The 20,131-nt window shown below is 26.9% G+C and overlaps 1 protein-coding gene, 1 long non-coding RNA gene and 1 pseudogene across 2 annotated transcripts; 1 reads left to right on the top strand and 2 right to left on the bottom strand.

Annotated features, from left to right (window-relative positions):
• The first annotated feature begins 1,334 nt into the window (after window positions 1-1,334).
• Window positions 1,335-3,415, top strand: LOC132935698 (F-box/SPRY domain-containing protein 1-like). The gene is made up of 2 exons (XM_061002313.1): window positions 1,335-2,466; window positions 2,537-3,415. The coding sequence occupies exons 1-2, from the start codon at window positions 1,968-1,970 to the stop codon at window positions 2,902-2,904; spliced, it is 867 nt and encodes a 288-aa protein (XP_060858296.1). The 5' UTR covers window positions 1,335-1,967; the 3' UTR covers window positions 2,905-3,415.
• A 6,579-nt stretch (window positions 3,416-9,994) lies between these two features.
• Window positions 9,995-10,500, bottom strand: LOC132934990 (uncharacterized; annotated as a pseudogene).
• Window positions 10,501-11,043: 543 nt separating this feature from the next.
• Window positions 11,044-19,806, bottom strand: LOC132936053 (uncharacterized). The gene is made up of 13 exons (XR_009663386.1): window positions 19,552-19,806; window positions 18,852-18,976; window positions 18,257-18,322; window positions 17,975-18,196; window positions 17,788-17,882; window positions 17,311-17,618; window positions 17,050-17,187; window positions 16,811-16,972; window positions 16,663-16,739; window positions 16,518-16,600; window positions 11,480-11,767; window positions 11,269-11,401; window positions 11,044-11,170 (listed from the first exon to the last, which is right to left on the bottom strand). It is a non-coding gene; the product is annotated as an uncharacterized LOC132936053 (long non-coding RNA).
• Window positions 19,807-20,131: the final 325 nt, after the last annotated feature.

The following is a 20,131-nucleotide window of genomic DNA, read 5'->3' as shown; positions in this document are numbered from 1 at the left end:
TGCTACTTTTGCACACAAGTAGAATTGGTAGATTTTACATAGTCAATATGACTTTAATAAGAAGATACCTATTGTAATATTGTTACTTTTCAATAGTAATTTACCCAACTCTGGTCCTTGCACTATTGGGTTTTCGTCCAATATCAAGTAGGTACTCTAATGTAGGTACTGTACATATAACCTAACCTATACTTATTGCTTACCCAATATAATATTAATTTTGAATTTAGATATTTCATTTTATTATAATTAACATACCAAAACATTAGCAAACAGATCACGTTTAGCTCTGTTAGTTTAAAATTATAGTGAATTGACGGCTTATAAAATTTAGAATTAAAAATATTATCAAATGAACTTCGTACAGTTATTTTAATATTTTAATTTTAAAGCAGTTCTGAGTATTTTAAAATTGTAAATTGTTTTTTGTATTTTAAAATAATCATAACTTGCCTCAAAATTAAAATCTAAAAAAAAACCTGTTGATTCTTGTTTGATTCACTTGTTGGATTCCGAAATATCGATAGTATCATATTATAATATATTATCTGTGGATTGTATTTACATTATATTGTGAATTATAAAATTAATTTAAAAAAGGTGGGTAAGTGGGATGTGTGGATGTCACTCGCTGTTGTATTCATATGTGAAATCTACTGAAATATAAATTAAAAAGGGTGAAACTTTATTTTCCACAATACAATATAATATGTATATCGTGCTAAAATGTACTTTACCAACCCCTTCACGATTTTCAATTTTTTTATTCAAACGACTTGTATTTTGACGAATTTTTTTCCTGGAAACTATTATTTTAGAAGTTATAGCCTTCCAAAGGTTGCGATTTTACGTTTATGTGCATGCACGCAACGCTACGTTGACTGTCACAGTGTCACGTGCAGCGTCTATACCTAACAAATTTAAATTTTTTTATGGGTAACAGTTAGCCTGTCATCTACCTGAAGGTAATTGCTTTTTAACAACATTGTGTAATTCCGAGGCCTACCCAAGGTGTTTTACACAAATAATCGGAGAATATTTTCGATTTTTACTTTAGACATTACTTTTTTCTCAACAGTTCGATTAGGTATAACTTCGAAACTAAATGCGTGCCCCAAATTCTGATTTCACCAACATGTTAAAGGATTTATCATTTTACGATATAACCGTATAATACAACTATAATAGTAGTGATAACACGATCCTCCGAAATGCCGCCATTGCCTCGTCATTTTTGCCATGTTATTATTTTATCAATATCGATAAATATTGATATTTTGGCGAACCGACTACCTACCAAATATCATAGAGCTATAAACTCATGGAAAGCGCATTCCGACCGTGGTCCTCGCAGTCGTACAATTGCTGTACTGTCGTTGTCGTAGTCGTACTGTCGTAGTCGTAACCGCCAACTTGTACGGACATATGCGACCTGCGCACGCTCTCGATCACGTTCACCTACGCACACTCGAAAATCTCGTGACTTGACTCGCCGTTTTTTTTCATTCGCTTTCGCGACCGTTGTGATTTCTTTACTACAACCATTGTCAATACCTTAACTTGCTCTTAATTCAATTCCTTATTGTTGTCCGTTCAGTGCTCATCTGTAATCCGCGTAGACAATAATTGTTGAAGGTAGTCAGTTTTGGGACGCACGTAATTATCATTTGACATTTTGATTGAACAACGCCTTGTTTTGGAAGGCTCTGTTATACAATTAATGTGAAGTGTTTTAAATTTAAACAATAATTACAAAATACTTAATAACGTGGACACAATTATTTTAGTTTGTCGTGCAGAATAATACTTTACGTTATTTTACTATATTACTGTTTAACAGATATAATTATATGTGTTGATGATATACATCTGTATACTATACTCTAATCCCACTAAAACATAAATCCAACTCGATTTGGAAAAAAAATCATCTATTTTTACTTGATTAACATTCGAAAACATATATAATGAACGTTTGTGACGCACCACAACCACAATACTTACCTGACTTGGTGATGGATATTATATTTTCATACTTGAAACTGTCCGATTTGTATAGCTGCATGTTGGTCTGTCGGAATTGGAATCGAGCAATTAACGATGGCAGATCAGAGCCATGGAAATCGTTGTGTCACCGTGAGTTATTGAAGTCAAAACTTTTGGCACCACTCCACAACCATAAAAAATCATTACAGTTCATATATAATTCATGGAATCCAAAGGATAGTTCCATAAACATCTTCGACGAAAATCATCTTTTGTTACCATTCCCCAGTCCTAAAAATAAATTACGCACCTTATATAATTCATGGAATCCAAAGGATTGTTCCACGAACATCGTTGTTGAAAATTATGGTTTCACATTCATTCGCAATCCAATCATAGAGAGTACAGATATGATACGAACTAAAACTGGTTATAAAACTGGTAAACACGTATGGGAAATTACATGGAATGAAGAACTAGGTAAAAAGATATTCAATTCATAAAATACTAAACAAAAAATTATTGCAAATATCAATTATTTTGTTTATAGGCACAGTTGCAATGATCGGTCTGTCAACAAAAAAGGCGCCATTGCATTGTACTGGTTACATACCTTTGTTGGGCGCTAACAAGCATAGTTGGGGTTGGAACTTGGTCGATAACGTTTTGTTACACAATGCAATACCACATGGTAACTACCCATTGTTAAAGAATGATCCTAAATATACATTTGGTGAAAAATTAGATTTAGTGCTAAATTGTGAAAATGGTACTTTGCACTTTGAAAAATGTAATGTATTTTTAGGTATAGCTTTTAAAAATTTACCTAAAACTAAATTATATCCTTCGGTGTCTGTTGTTTATGGTTACACGGAAGTATCAGTACTGTATATTGGTAACACGGGGTCCACGCGATGACAAAGGTGGCAAACCCTATTCTGATCATGCTATTCCTGGCAACGCGATGCGGCGGAATACAAACAGTTTTGATTTTCGCCGCATGTAGGCCACGGTCTAAGCCTCAATATGATTAGGTAAACCTAGTTTTTGTAAGAATTCAATTTGATAGATTATAAAATACTGATTGACATAAGTGAAAAATATTCCTTTATTGATAATTTAAAATATAAAATCCGCAATTAAGTAATTTACTGATTTTTAATTTAAAATACATAGTTTAACTTCATAATAACTTACACATTTTCAATTACATAAATTAAATATTATAACTTTACAAATTAATGTAGATTATGTTTGTAAACCTTTGAAATTACAAACATTTTTATATTATTATATATTATATGTATAAGTTCTTTTTGTGGTGTATAGAATAAAATTAATTTTTGGTTTATATTAATTAAATAGTATGATTAGTGTTAAATTATATTTAATTTATTTTACTACTACTAATTGTTGAATACAACCTGTAGTTAAGTGCCCCTGTTATTTTCAACTAATTAAAAAAAATATTGTTAGGTAGTTGTTTAATATATTTTTAATAAAAGTTCTTCTTAATATTTTTTATTTTTTTGAATTGTACAATACATTTTAAAGTATGTACTTTACCTAATATTATTGTAAAAACAAATGACTGGATTTTTAATAAAAATTTAACATTGTTCATTAATATTTAGGTTTTAACTGTCATAATTGTATGTATTTTTATTTTCATTAGGTTTCCAATTTTATATCTGTGGATTTAACAAAAAACCATAATTGACATAGGTAATTTAATGTCTTTATTAAACATATTTATATTTAATATTTCTACTTGTAACTATTATATAATATGCTTCATTAAAAAAAAATTTTTTACTATTTTTTAAGTAAGTTTGACTTATTTTGTTGAAATCAAATGACATATTTACGCATTTTTTTGTATAAAGATGAACTGTTTGTTTTGTTAGTTTTTGCTTATTATATTGTACAGGCAAAATTAAATTAATATAATTTTTAATAACTGCAGCTCATAAATATGTTTTTTAAATCTTCACTTTTTAGATGATGGTACGAGTGGACAGCTGTATTGAAATGTGGCTGCTCATTTTTTAACAGTATTTATGATATACCCATCATAAATACTGTGGCACTCAACGTATTAATATCTACCCAGATACTCTTTTATTAGTTTTAATGTAATTTATGAGTATACCTAGTGTCTAGTGATAATGTTTTGTATTTTTAGTATTAGAAAAAAGAGTAATAATAATTCTAAACAAGATGAAGAACAAAATTAAACCTGTAAGATTTATAATTAAATTGGTGAACCAAGTGATAAATCAAGTAATAATATTTTTATAGTTCTTTTGAGAAACAACCAGTTGTAGAATTACCATCGAAACCGACAACATCATCTTCATTAATGTAATTTAATTCAAATTTATTGAATTCTAGTAATTTAGGTAATGAAAGTTTTAGTAGGCTAGATATTAGGAACTTTGTTAATATACTGTGTACAGTAGTTATTGATGAAAAAACAAAACATGAATTATTAACCAATATCTGGACACCAGAAATTAAGTATAGTTTCAAGGAAGATAGTACGTCAGTTGCTCGTTGTTTTCAACATTAATGGTTAAGTACATATTCACCATAATTATCTTATTCTCAAAAAATGAAAGGTCCATTTTGTGTATTCTGTGTTATATTTCATTCATCTAGTATTCTAGTGGTTATGGTAATTCTTATAAACAAGTTCAGTTTGTAAAAATACCATGTATTAAGTATAAAGACTAACAAAAAGGCATGCGAACACAAAGTTTCTGAGACACATTTACAATGCACAGAAAATGCTGTTAATTTTATCAAGGTTTTTTCTAACAAAGCTATTACTGTTTTTGATAAAATTAACACTTCTCATAAGTTACTGATTGATAATAATAGGAGAAAAATGTTTCCTATTATTTCAAGTATACTATTTTGTGGCACTCAAGAAATTGCTTTGCGTGAAAAAAAATCAAATGAAGGAAATTTTAATTCTTAAATTAACTTTAGAATTAACGCTGGTGATAAAATTTTACAAAGTCAATTAGAATCAGGCCCCAAAAATTACAAAAATATTTCAGTTAGAGTTCAAAATGAAATAATTGATATTACAGGAAAAGTAATCTTAAGAAGAATAACAAATTATTTAGTGAAATTGCAATCATTTTTTTCTATTTACGCTCATGAGACTGCTGATATTTCTGGTACAGAACAGTTATCCGCAGGCAAAAGATACATCTCATTTGAATCAGAAAACTTTAGTCAAAGAGGAATTTTTAGGTTATGTTGCTTTAACAGATATGCATGCTAAAATTGTAGCATAATCTATAATACATTTTTTGAGAAATTCTGGTCATAATTTAAACAATTTAGTAGGACAAGGATAATATGGTGGTTGTAGTGCTATGTCAGGTATTCATAATGGTGTTCAAGCAATTATTAAAAATGAATTTCCTAAAGCTGTATTTATACAGTGTTCATTACATAGACCAAATTTAATAATAAATGATTTGAATAAACTACAGCATGTTCAAAACTGTGCTGGAAGTATCAGGTCAATTATTAATTTGTTTAGGTTAAGACCTAAAAGAAGAAAAACGATAAAAAAAATTCCTTTATTTTGTGATACTAGAACTAGATAGTTAGAAAAATATAAAAAGAATAATAAGAATTTTTAGTGAACATTTTGATTGGATAGTTAAAAAAATCAGAAATAATATCTATGGAAACAGGTGTAGATTCGCAAACAAAAAGTCAAGCATTTCAGTTACCTACATAGTGTAGCAACTAAATCTTTAAAATTATTACGTCCAGTGGTGCCCAACCCTAACTAGGTGTGGCGGTCGCTACACCTTCAAAATAAGGGGTGGGTGGGCATAATAACATAAAATAGTTAACTTGAAATATGTTCATCATTAATCACAGATTATATTGGTTTACACCTTAATATTTACTAATATTATCAATTAAATTATGATAAATTATATAATTTTGAGTATGTGAGGTGGTGGGTGGGTGGGTGGGTAAAATTATTTCTTGTCACGCCTGAAAAATATATCTTGAGCGCCATTGCTTATGAGGTCGTTTGCCAATGTAAGACACCTATATTATATACTAATAGCTAAATATCCCGGCTTCGCCCGTATGCAGTTTTTTTTTTTGTGGCAAATCCTAAGAAAATACATTATAAAATGTATGACCAAGACATGGATATAGATATTATGGAATTGCTTTGTGAATAATTATGAGTTTGAACAACATTAATTATGAACTTACAAATTCAATATCTAATATTATAGTTTACTGACACTAAACAATAAATTAGTAATAAAATTACTTTTTATGTATATTCATTTTGTTGCAGCATGTAAAGATCTATTTAAGTTACTACAATTACATAATAACTGATTATGTACTTTAACAAAGACTTATGCATATTTAGATAAGAATGAACTAATTTTAAAAATTTTAACAGTATTTTAAATCAAAATCGTGAGTATAATATATTATTATAAAATATCAACTTAAACAGTTTAGTATATTATAAATTAAAAATAATGAACAAAAAAAATTAATTACTACCAACACACAGATGTAATATTTTATTACTATGATTTTTTAATTTTTAGATTCTGAGCGAAGCAATGAATGTATTGATTTTACAATGATGTGTGTTTTTTTATTTTTTATTTTTGTGTCTGTCATCACCTTTTAGGACAGTAAAAGTGCTTGGATTTTCTTCAATAGTAACTTTTCTGATAGGAAAGTGAATCTAGTTGGTACTTTGGGGGGTCAAAAATAAAAATTTCCCAGTAGTTTTCACAAGCGACGTGAAAAACAAAAGAAAAATTAAGGAAAAACGGGAATTTTTACGCAAAATCTGTTTTTGAGAAAGTCGATTTTGGTTTTTGGTGTAACTCTAAAACAAATGACCGTAGGGACATGAAATTTTGACTGAATGTTTATATTAGCATTTTCTATACACCATAAAATTTACAAAATATTTTGACTCTTTTTGAGCTGTTTACGGCCATTGTCAGTTTTCAATTTTTTTAGTTTTTTTTTCTATAAATATCAATAAAATTTTATCTGTTGAGTAAAAAGTTAATAGAAGGCTCCTAGGTTATTGTTTCAAAGGCAGATGAAAAAAATTAAAAATCCTTAGTCACAGTTTTTAATTATAAGCATTTAAAGTTCAAATTTTGACAAAATACGGACAAATCAGGAAAAATAGCAAATTATTTTGATGAGAATTCATAAAAATTTTTCTTTTTAAATCTAAGATTTGAAAATGTAATATAAGATTACTCATAAGTTTGTCTACCTTTATCAAAAAAAAAATGTCTAGAAGAAACTTAAATTAAATTTTTATGAGCGTCTGAAATTTATATTTTTACAACATTTGATATTTACTCGATTTCTCATGTAACAATTTTCTTATTTTATTGTAATTAAAAAACGAATGACTGTAGATACTTGAAAATTTCACTTAATGTTTATATTAGCATTTTCTATACACCATAAAATGTTGAAAATATTTTGACTCTTTTTGAGCTGTTTACGGACATTGTCAGTTTTCAATTTTTTTAGTTTTTTTTTCTATAAATATCAATAAATTTTTATTTGTTGGGTAAAAAGCATGAAAATTTAATATAAGGCTCCTGATATATCGTTCTAATAGCAGTTGAAAAATATTAAAAATACATAGGCACAATTTTTTTTTATAAGCATTTAAAGTTCAAATTTTGACAACATTTATCAAATTTATAATTTATTAATTATTTTGTGGTTAAAAATGTATAAAATGTTTAACTTTAATGGCTAAGGATTGAAAATTTAAAACAAGGCTCCATGTAAATAGGTTATATATAAATTACTTTATTCACAATAATATCATCAAATATACTTGGTAAAATTATAGGCTGACTGACCGTTTTCGCTCAGAATCGTTTTTCTTATACAATGATATTATATCATTGAATTCAAATTTAACACCATCCATTACAGTGACCCACTTGTAACCTACTGTACAGCAGAGCGACATCCACTTATCCACCTTTTTTAATACTACATTTAGATTTTAATTTTACCATAATACAATATGTGAAGTAATATCGACTTCTGCACTTGAAAATAATTATTGAGGACACTAACCTCAAAACTAACAAAAATTATTAAAATGAAGACAACAATTTGAGCATATTTATATGCGTATAACCTTGTCTTATAACTAATATTAGTGTACGCTTCAGTATAGTAACCTATATTTTACATTTATGAAATAGTAAGCAAACATTACCAATTCTAGACATTAATAAATTATTTATTTTTTTGAGATTATACTTTTTAATATTTTTTTCTTTTACTTCAATTTTAATTTTAGTAATTTGCTATTGTATGCAAATGTTTTATGTAATGTTACATTCCCAATTCTTGATTAATTTTAGATTATTAAAACTATGACAAAGATTCAGGCATAAATGCATAGTAATATATTTCTAAACTTGTCTCTTAAACATAATTTAAATATTTCTACTCTTAACTATATTATAATCTTTTAAGTATTAAATAATTAATTTTAAATTTTAACTAAAAATAAATCAATAATTACTTTTAAAACTGAGAAACAAAAATTAATTATTTCAGACACTATTGTTATATATAGTATATATATTTTTTTATTTAATGTTAATTGATTTTGATACTTATAAAATATAATTTTATATTATATAATAAACATTTAAGTTTGCAAATTTAGATCTAATTAGATTTAGAACCTTAGTTATCGATTATATGAAAAAATGAATATTTTAATGAACTTGCTTTTAATAATTTTTTTAAATAATAATTTAAAAAACTACTGAAATATTTTAAATAAACTAACTATAATTTAATATTTAGTTTAAAATGTGTATACTAAAAAACTAAGATAAAATTATAAAAACTATGACACAATTTTGGATTCATGATTTATATATTGTAATTTAATATTTAACTTCCACATTTAAGATGTAATAGCATACAAATAATGAACAAAATTAAAAATTACAATACTCCGCACAATGAGAGAATGCAACTGCTCGCCAAACAAACAGTGTTCAGTCCACGCATTTGTCGCCGAAGACCACCAGACTTAGCCATGACATAATTTACAGCATGATTATAATTTTCGCTCTGTTTACATTAATTTCAACTGCCTTCACGTGTAATAGCGTATTTATTACATTCTCAGTGTATACGGTAACTGGTGACCAACCGCTTAGAAGGGGAAAATTGGCCTAGCGACTGCTATAATTGGAAATTCAATATTAGTATTACCATTGATTATAAATACTATAGATTGCTCACTGGCTGTTTTTTTGTTGATAGGAAATATTTCTCCCGGTAGATGGCAAAGCGACGTGACTACTAGCGACTACAACGTTGTTCGATCTGACTAAACCGGGCGACCATGTTAATGGGTGCAGGCTTGTGGTTAGTAATGTCGGGTAACGTTGTAATCACTAGTAGTTACGTTACATCGCTATCTCCTGGGAGTAAATATTTTGTGACAACGAAAAACCGGCCAATGAGCAATTTATAGTATTTATAATCAATGGTATTACTTAGGCACATGGATAAAATATATTATAAGATCACCTCGAAGATCACAAATATCAAACAATAAATTACTTTTATGTAAGTAGAAACTAACTAATACTGTTAAGCAATTTTTTTAAACATTATTGCATTATGTTAATTTAATTTAAATCTTACCATCATTGTAAGATTTAAGTAATTCATTAAATAGAATTAATACAATGAACAATATATTCCTTATCTAAATAGTTTATATAAACAAAAAATAGTGGTTTAATTTCTAATATTATAATAAATAATACAGTCTCCTACTTTATGCCACTTAAAAGTTATTGATAAAAAAATATATATAAAAAACCTTAAGGAAAAAATAAATTTTAAACTATGAAACTGGAGCTTATAGAAATAAAATTGATTACTAACATTTAATTGAGTTTTATACAACTTAACCTTTGTTTTGTGTATCCCCACTTTTAGTAGGATTATTATTATGGATTGCAGCAAACATTGATTCTATGCCAAGTCTCCCGTTTTATTTTCCACATTTTCATTGTCTACATAAACTTTTTTTTAACACTGTTTGGAGTTTCTTGATCAGTTTCTTCTTTTTGTTTAAAATATGCAGATTATTGAGTAAAGACATTGTGATTCAACATCATATCCATATCAACAGTGCTTTTTTTGTAATCCTGTTTATTTTTGTCTTCGTCTATAGGAGACTCCACTTGCTGAATATTTTCTCGAGTCATGGTTCAAGGATGGTTCTGGTTTCATAACTTTAGTTATAACTGGAAGATAATTTTCAGTTTCTCTTTCCTAAAATTAAAAAAATATATTTGGGATGTGAAGATTTGTTAAAAGATTTAGTTTTTCATTCACTCCATTTGAGGTTGATGGAGTTGACTGATTATAGTCTTTCGCAATGTCACGCGCACCATGTACAAAACGCATTTACGCAGAATAGATTTTTTTGTTATTGAGTAATCTTAGAGTAAAATTACCTGATACAAAAATTATATAGGATAATATTTTTGTTGGTAGAACACATTGGTTTCATAATTTATCGTAAATAAAAAAAAAATATTCATTTAAATAATATTAAAATTGTTTTAATACAATATTTAGACAAAACGATATGGCATGCCCTCAAAAATGTTACACTCTTATCAATTTTGTAATGGGTGATTTTACTCTAAGATTACTCAAAAACATAAAAAAAAATTCTTCGTAAATGCGTTCTGTCTGTGTTGCACGTAGGCCAGAAAGAGAAAACAAACAGTGCACTGACATCCTATTAAATTATGATCTTATGGAACAAAATCGGGTATTTAAAATGAAAATTTGTCTTTCTTACTGCTCTTCAACAATTTAAGTTGAGTGTAGTTAACTGAGCATTACCATATATTATTATTTAAAGTTGTGAAGTGTTAAAGTAGTAATGAAAGCGTTCATAACTAAATTAAAATATGGGCTGTATAAATATTTATTGGTGAAATACTAAATCTATATAGTAAAAGCGCATCATTTTTTTTTTCTTACTGGACACAATGATTTAGCCCCTGCTTGATTAAGAATAGGTATTTCAATCTGCGTTTTGTTCATATGAGTGTGCATGTGGAATCTAAAATTAAAGTATAAATAATAACTCTAAAATTATATTAAATAATGTACATACCGAACATGCCTAAGCACATTCGATTGGAACGTACAAAAACGCACTTGTATTTTTAATTTCTTGTTGTGTTGGTGGTTGTTGTTGTTGTTCCTGCTGTTGTGTTTTTAATAATTTTAATGGAGTTTCTAGTTGTTTCTCTTTTTTTTCCCCTTGTTCCTTTAAGTGTCTATTGAGAATCTAAGTAAAAGATAAAAGATATTAAAGATATAACAACTTAATATTATGTAGCATATTAAATGTAGGTTTTATCCTTACCTCAACACCATTAACAACCTGATCAGGGGGCAATGTTCCATATTTATTTTGTGTATATGACAACATTTTATTTTTAAGAAGTTTCAGTTCATTGTCCATCTTGTCCATATGAGTCAAAAGTGAAATACATTTCGTACACAGTTGATCAACAGGGGTTACAATAACCACAAATTCATCTCATACATTTTTTCTTGGTATGGTACATTATTATGTGGTGTAATGCTTGAACACACCGGTGTACCTTCACTATACAATTGTTATCACAAAAATAACAGAAAACCATGGTATCTAGAAAAAAAAATGTAATTTTCTAAGTTATAACTGTAACTAACATAACAAAAACTAATAGAATATTAAAAAAACTATTAGACATATAATATGGTACATTATACCCTTAACTTTGTAATAGTTATTTACTTACAATGTTTAATTATACAATCATCATCATAGTAAAATACAAACCAAAATGATATAGCCTAGCTAAAAACCATTATATGTATATATTTAAGTATAAGAAAGGTTGTGTTACAAATATAAAATTGAAATCTTTTCCTAATTAATTGAATATAAATATGATAAAAATGATAACCCCAGATACGAAGCACCAACAATATTCACAAGAATACACACACAAAGTGTTTTTGAACGTCTATTGAACAGTATGTGTAACTGGTGTCAAAGAATTAATAATCTCATTACTCACAACGATAATAATGATAATGTTATTTGTCAGGAATTGGGAAACAAAGTTAAAAACTATTTTATAATTTTGATCATAAAATTGAATAGTTTATAAATGTCACAGTATAGCTTGAGTCTTTTAAACTGCATTTCAATAGGAATGCATTTTGAGCATTTCTAAGATACAAACATCTGTTTCTATACAGTTTGGAGTTGTTTTTAATTTTAGTTTATCAATTATATAGAAGATACTAATTTATCATAGTTAATATTAGTAGAAAGTTACTATTTAAAAATAAAATGTAATTTATATTGTTATTAGTCATTACTTATTAATAAAGAGCTCAAGTTTTTATGTACAACAGTATCGCAATATGTTTTAGATTCCTAAGTGTAATATGCAAAGCATGAAAATATGAGAAAAAAATGTACAACAGCTTATTTTATAATAATTAATTTAGATATTTTGTAAAAAAATAATTAAAAATAAATTAGGAAATTAGGTAAGTAGGTTACTTAATGCAAAATCAATCATTTCTTTTAGTTAAATTGATTGACAATATTATGAACAAGAGGTTTACTTCCTGTTAAAAACGATGACAATTATTAAAATTACAAATATTTAAAATGGAAAAAATCAAAAATGTATTTATTTATTGTATTAATGCAACTACTAAGTGTACGAAGTGTACAATAAGTTGTTTTTAAATTATTATTATTGAAAGAAAAATGTACTATTGTATAAACACAATAAGTAAATGAGATGGCTATAAATATATAAATTATACATAATAAATAATAATATCAACACAAGAAGAAGGAAGTCATCCAATGATGAGACACAGGATGAATCCCTTCAGACGAATTGGTTTATTAATTTAATTAAATTAGTAGGTCACAGCACCAGCACTTTAAGAGGCTGTCTGTTGGGTTGTCAAAAAAAATATGTGATGATAGGTGGGAGACTAAAGAGTAAAGGATACAACTACTGTTGGAATTTGGAGTGAAACCTATTATAATGGATTTTGGTTGGTTGGTCGTTGGTCCACTTTTTCTATTTTTAAGGCTTTGTGTAGATTAATTTGTGACGTACCAGGGTGCTCGAAGCTAATATAAGTTATGAACATACAATGTATGACAACATTTAGGTAGGCTAGGATATACGAAAATTAAATTAAATTATTTAAATTTTTGATTTCAAGTTTTAATCTAGGTTTTAAATAATAATCCAAAATATTATTCATTTCTCAGGAATTGATGTTATTAGTAGAAACTCAGAATCATAAATAAAATTAATTATGACTTTTAAGGAAACTACCTATACCTAGCGTAAATAATAATTAATAATAATTGTATCTAGAAAAGAAAAATGTAATTTTCTAAGTTATAGCTGTAACTAACATAACAATAACTAATAGATTATTAAGAAAACCATTAGACGCGGAAAGCTCGTAGATGGTACGCTAAGAAAATCTCCCTTTATAAAAAAATTTGAATGGATCATTGCCACAATAAAATATATTATTTAGTTTATTTTATCTTAATAATAATTTAAATAACAATTGTTCATATATAATTTTCTTTTTATGAATTAAATGCTTATATTATCATAAATTTGTACTTCCTACAAAATATTCAAAGAGTTATATATGATAATATCAAAATTGTATTCAGTAAAGCAATTTTAAGATTCAAAAATTAAAATAACATATTTTCAAAAAATCAACAAACTTTCATTCTGTCAATTTATTATTAGGTATAGCAAAGGTAAATCCTTTTAAGTACTCAAAATATTAAAAACATTAAAATTTCTAGTTTGGAAACAAAAGGTTCTACTGATAGAACTTTCTTTTCCAATTTTCTTTTTTAAAAATAAAATGTCCTATCGATAGAAAATATTGATTCCAAAGTAATTGATTTGTACTAACAATTATTTAAAGTGGTGCCAACCTTGATGAAATAAATAAATTAAATGTTTTAGTATTTGTATTTAGGAAATAATATGTTTACTAATCTTATATTCATTTTCATTAATAATATTACTAAGATAATATTAGTACATATATTTTTTTTAAGTAAGTCTTTGAATTAGGTATTCAAATAGTAAAATAAGCAAGTAGGTTATTATTATTTTTAAAACTTAACAGTTAACTCTTTATTCATTTTCAAACAAGTTATAACAAAAAAAAAATATGATAACAAAACAAATAACTATATTTTAACAGTTATTTATTTTTTTTTTAAATTAAAAATCCTTGTTTTGAAAGAAAAGCCTATAAAAAAAATTTTAATATGATAAGAAAAATAATAATATAATAGTTATTATAAAAAATAATAAATAAATACAATTGATAATAATAATAACAAGTAATTATAATCAAAATTAATATATAAATTACACGTGAGTTACAGTGTATGGCATTTATAAAATAGAATATTCATGTTATCACTCACATTGTTTTATATAACTAGTTCATTATTCAATAACCATTTCTTTACAGATAACTTAAAATCTATTGGTATTTGGCAGCTTTTTATTTGCAAAGGTAGTTTCTCTTATAATGCCAAACTAGTTATTAGATACCGGTTATAATATTTTGAAGTGTTTATTTTGGGAAATATTAGGTATGACTATTTTATACTTGCAAGTCAGTTATAGAACAAAAAGAAAATATGTATTTTATGACTCAGAGGGTTTCGCAGAAATCACATTTATCAATAAATGTAGAATCTGATGTATGGAACAAATTTTATACAGTGATTGAAACAAATTGAAGATTTTCGTGAGTGTGCCAGGAGATGTCCTAATCCAGTTCAACGGTGTAAAGAAATACCACGTGATGTTATGGTTTTATTTTGGTTAAAAGAAATATAGCTCATAGCATCCAGAGTCACAACTATTTAAACAAAAGTGTAAAAAATAATGTCTCTAATTAGGTAATTTATTTTACTTAAGTTGATATCGTGGTTTTTAGTTTAACAAATGTTGTTGAGTGTGTGTATTATTTAAATAAATCACTCGAGTTTTTACTTTTTCGTCGGTTACTATTTATAAGAAATAAAAACCAAACTATTGGCATTTCATTATAATATTATTTAGTCTGATTAGCTTCATAATATTTAGCTGGTAAGGTACGTCAAAATGTGTCAATATTTACGTTTATGTACATCTATTTCAAACAATTTCATCAGTTTTATTTCCAAAACAGAGATCTGAAACAAGTTCCTCAACAAACATAGTTTATCAAAAAAATTTTTAAAAAAAATTCTAATTACTGAACTGTTGGAATTTTAACAAATTTTACTTTAATGGAATAGATCTCTTCAAAATTATATGATAGTTTTAAACTTTTGCAACCCAAGAAGATATTAGATAGCAGATATTCCTAGAAAAATGAAAATTCCTTCTAGATTAGGAGGTGGTAAAGACGTGAAGTTATAACAATAAACAATACATAATCTTAATTCAAAGTTAATATTTATTTTCCCGACTTAGGTATTATAATCAGTGACATAAAAACCAAATTTCAGGAAAACAATATCATAAGATATACTTAATGCTCTTTAAAGTTGTTTGAGGAACAAAAACTGCTCCGATGAAAATATGTTGGGAGTTTGAAACACATAATTATAATAGATGATTTAAAGGTAGAGTTAAAGTTATTTAGTAAAATGTGTTTATTAAGTGACAATTTTTAAAATCATCTGAATGTTTTCTTGTCCAACAACTTTATGGGTTCATTTTAAAATGTGTATAAGATTTTTTAAATATATTTATCGATTTTCATGAGTTCTGCTTCTAGTGAGCGTTCTTCTTTTTAATCTTTATATGGTCTCAAGACATTAACTAGAAATACTATTAGTCAAGAAAGAATAACTGACATAGCTTTTTTAAATATAGAGAAGATGTATCCAATAAATGTTCATACATTCATCGATCAATTTATTGCAGAATCAACCCAAAGAGGCAGACGACCACAATTAATATAAATTTGTTATTATTCTAAGTATTAAGTTAATTATACCTACTTGTAATTGTTACAATTATGATACATTTTGTTAAAAAGTTATAAAATATTAAAGTTGTTCTGTGTTCTTAATGTATTTAAGTTTATTTATTTATTTATTTTGTATTTATTTCATTCCTAACTAATATTGATCACCTTATACAAAAGGTAATATTAACATACAATTAAAAGTAAGTAATATAAGATATAACTAGTACTAGTTGATATGTAACTATATATTTGCCCCCTCCCTCTAATAGTCTAATAAATAATTATCCAAGTTGATGATAGTAAATTAATATAAACCATACCAAAGTTGGAAAATATTATAATTAAATATTTTAATGTACCTGCCGACCGCCACAAACGTTAAAACCTCTGCAAGCTAGTGGTCCGTACCACTTACACGAAATGTTAACCAGACATTTGATAGCTATAACATAGAAAATCTGATATGAATGATTTTGTTATTATAATATTAAAAATTAGATTTACCGATTTGCAGATAGGTATGAATGAGGTATCTGTTTTGGTTTATTCGGATCCCGGATAAAATTATTGAAACATTTCAGCTTTGTAGAAATAAAAACAATATTTTTAATATTATTATTCATAAGAAATCTACAGTTAAATTTTAATTTACTTCTTTTTTCAGAATATCCAGTATATCAATGTAATTCTTGATAATATTTTTGCGCACATCCAAGCAGAGTTATTTAACTTTCAGTTAATGCATAAGTTGTATCAGTCAATCAGCATTTATTTGAGAGTAGTTACAGCAATCAGTGATTTCTTGTTGTGTAGGCTGAAATTAATTTTTATTTAGCACTATTATTAATATTAGGGCTGTTAATATTATTATCATATTAAATAGGTACAGACCAAGTAACGGGTCTGTGGACCTCGGACATGAATAACACTACTTCCGCTTGGCATATGATCTTCATACGCATACTCAATATAGTCGTAAAAGTCAATTGAATGTTAAATACGTATATAAAGTATCATTCTATCTAAAGCCTAATAATTAAAATAAACATTTATTACAATTTAAAACTATAAAATGGCTATTTTATTGTACATAATACAATATTGCATACCACCTACATAAAATCATAATTTTTTAATAAATAATATTATTACCTTTAACAGCTGTATAGATATTTCAGTAATAACTTTGGATTTAAAAGAAACACTTTCACCTAAAAGTATTTCTTCTTCAGACGGTGCTTCTTTAAGATTACTAAGTACTCCATACATTTTATCAAAGGCTGGATGCTCGCCTTCAATTGAATCCAATAAATCTGAGTGGTAATCAAAGGTGTTGATGATAGAGGCACATAGTTTCAAATCATTACGAGCAACTTGAAAGTGATTAGTTATTCCATTCACAGTCCATACGCAACCTTTCCAAACATTGAACATTTCTAGATTTTGAAAATCAATTGCTTCTACAAACATATTAACTAAATTATAACATGCGATTGTTTTTACATAGACAATTAAAACTTAAGATTATCAAATATATTTAACCCAAAATAAACAAATGATTTTGTTATTTTGAAAAAAAAAATATCGGTACTATCCAAAACTTGGTATTAATGAAATATAATAAATTACCTTCAGTGTTATTGACTAAAGATTTGTCTATTTTATTTGTTTCATGGCCATCTTTTTCATCACTGCCCACTTCACTATCAGAATTTTCGCCATCACTAAAATTATATCCATAAATTAAGGGTTCAAATATTAAAATAGTATTTTACTTAAATGAAAAATTAATTAACACACGAGTCAAGTTCCATACTTAATTTTTTTATTAGTTTATTTTTTTCTCATGTTCTGGCTCCTGTTGGGTTTTTGATGTCTCAGTAGGATTAAACACTGTTAAATCAAAAACTATACCTCCTTGAAGATTTATTATGACACAATCAAGAAGAAAAACTAAAGGATCTCGATTATTAGTATCCACACTGACAGAATCAATTTTACCATTTGCCAAAAATTCATTAAAAATATCTAACCGTTTCTAAAATAAAGAAAATCAAATGTACATTGTACTTCAATGAATAATAATTTAAATGCTTACCTAAGTGCTAGGGTTCGCTTTCTCTTTTGTATTACACTATCATCAGGATGGTATTTATTCTAAAACCTAATAAAATTAAAATGTTTTGATACTTTGTATGAATATATTAGCATCAAGGCAGTATTGGAAAGTACTTGAGTAAAAGTATTCAAATACTTTTGAAATACTTAAATATGTATTTTAATACTAATGAAAAAATACTTAGACAAAGTATTTTAAAGACTTTTGAAAAGTATCTATATTTAAAATCAAATATTGTTCTTTTTAGTTTATATATTTTCTAATTTAAATTTAATTTTGGTCAAGTAAAATATAAAATAAAATATTGAAAATTTATAATAATATATATTTTATTGTGATTATACTCAAATTCTAATCCTTCGACAAAAAATCATAAGGGAATTTTATAGTTACGCCAAATGATACACTTTAAAATGCTCTATACAGTTAACGTAAAATATGAAAATTGGTTCAGTTGATTTATAAGGTAAAAAAATTTGAAAGTATTTAAAATATCTATAAATACTTTTTTAAAGTTATAATTATATAGTTTGCAAGACTGCATCAAGAATAGTTTATATAATTTATTAATTACCATTCTTCGTCTTTATGCGCAGTAAAAAATTAATTCGTTCGTTTTCATGTGCATCTTGTTGAGGTTTTGAAGTGGTGGAATATATGAAACCTTTTTGAATGATATCCATAGTAGGTGAAGTCTATCTGGAACATGGTTTTACATATTATGTTAGAGTAGGTTGATAATGATAAGCTTTATCTGCCTCCAAAACTCCAATTGTCATAATTATTGAATCATATAGTATTTAATATGTCATAACGTCTGTTTCCCATTAATTATTAAACATTCATTCATACTAAGATATTCATGACACTTTATAAAATAGTAGTATTTTATATTATTCCCCTACATCACTATACCAGTTGATGGAAATGTTTTGTTAAGGTAACTACTTAACTAGATAGGTTAGGTTACCTATCCAAGTTCTCCTAACTGAAAGTGATATATCTCTTTGAGCCTGTTGACTAAAACACTCTAATCTTCTATAACTTCATGGAATTTGGGCTATGGTCTCTATTTAGTATGAAAAAATATTATATTTGTTCAGTTGAAAAAATATACAGGTAAAATTTAATTATTTAAGATCAAGATAAAGCTAATTTAAAATTAAACCTATTTTATAAATATTCAAAAGTTATTTGTGTCGATAAATTTGTTACTAATCAATAAAACTTAGAACATAGAAGATATAATATTATATTACGTATTTATTTGTTACCAGCAAATTATGTTCGACAAGAAAAATTCAATTGTCGTTCTTGAGCGATCGAGTGCCTTTTACGCGACGTGCGTCGTTGTGCCTCCATAGCCGGTGTTCAGCAGCTTCGGCGTTATTACTGTCGCTCGTTACATATACACACCTGTCGATCGGCCTTGATCGATGATATAATATTATATACTATTATATTCTCCACTGTATGACCGGTATTGGATGTACGCTAAGTTCCAAGTCGCCTGTAAACGTTGTACGTTTGGATCAAGTCCCGAGTCCGTATCCGATATCGGTTATCACCTTAGCCGTAACACCCGAATACCCAAATAGTGCTACGAGTGGACATTGACGTCAGTGGGCATATTGTCGCCGTCACTCACCCCCGCTGTACATAACCTCAAACCGGAGTGGTCAACCGTCAAGTCATCACCAAAACCACCAGACGGTCGTCGCTGTATCTTGTATTATCATTATTTAATGTTTACTATCATTACCATACGTGCTGATATTATTATTCATGGAATTCTCTTGATGATCGGTAACAAAGACTTCGTTACCAGTCACTATTTATATTATAATTTATTTG

The sequence above is a fragment of the Metopolophium dirhodum genome, chromosome 1 (genome assembly GCF_019925205.1).
Source record: "Metopolophium dirhodum isolate CAU chromosome 1, ASM1992520v1, whole genome shotgun sequence".
NCBI lineage: Eukaryota > Metazoa > Arthropoda > Insecta > Hemiptera > Aphididae > Metopolophium > Metopolophium dirhodum.
Note: the sequence above shows the minus strand (reverse complement) of the source record. Positions and strands in the feature narration are given on the sequence as shown.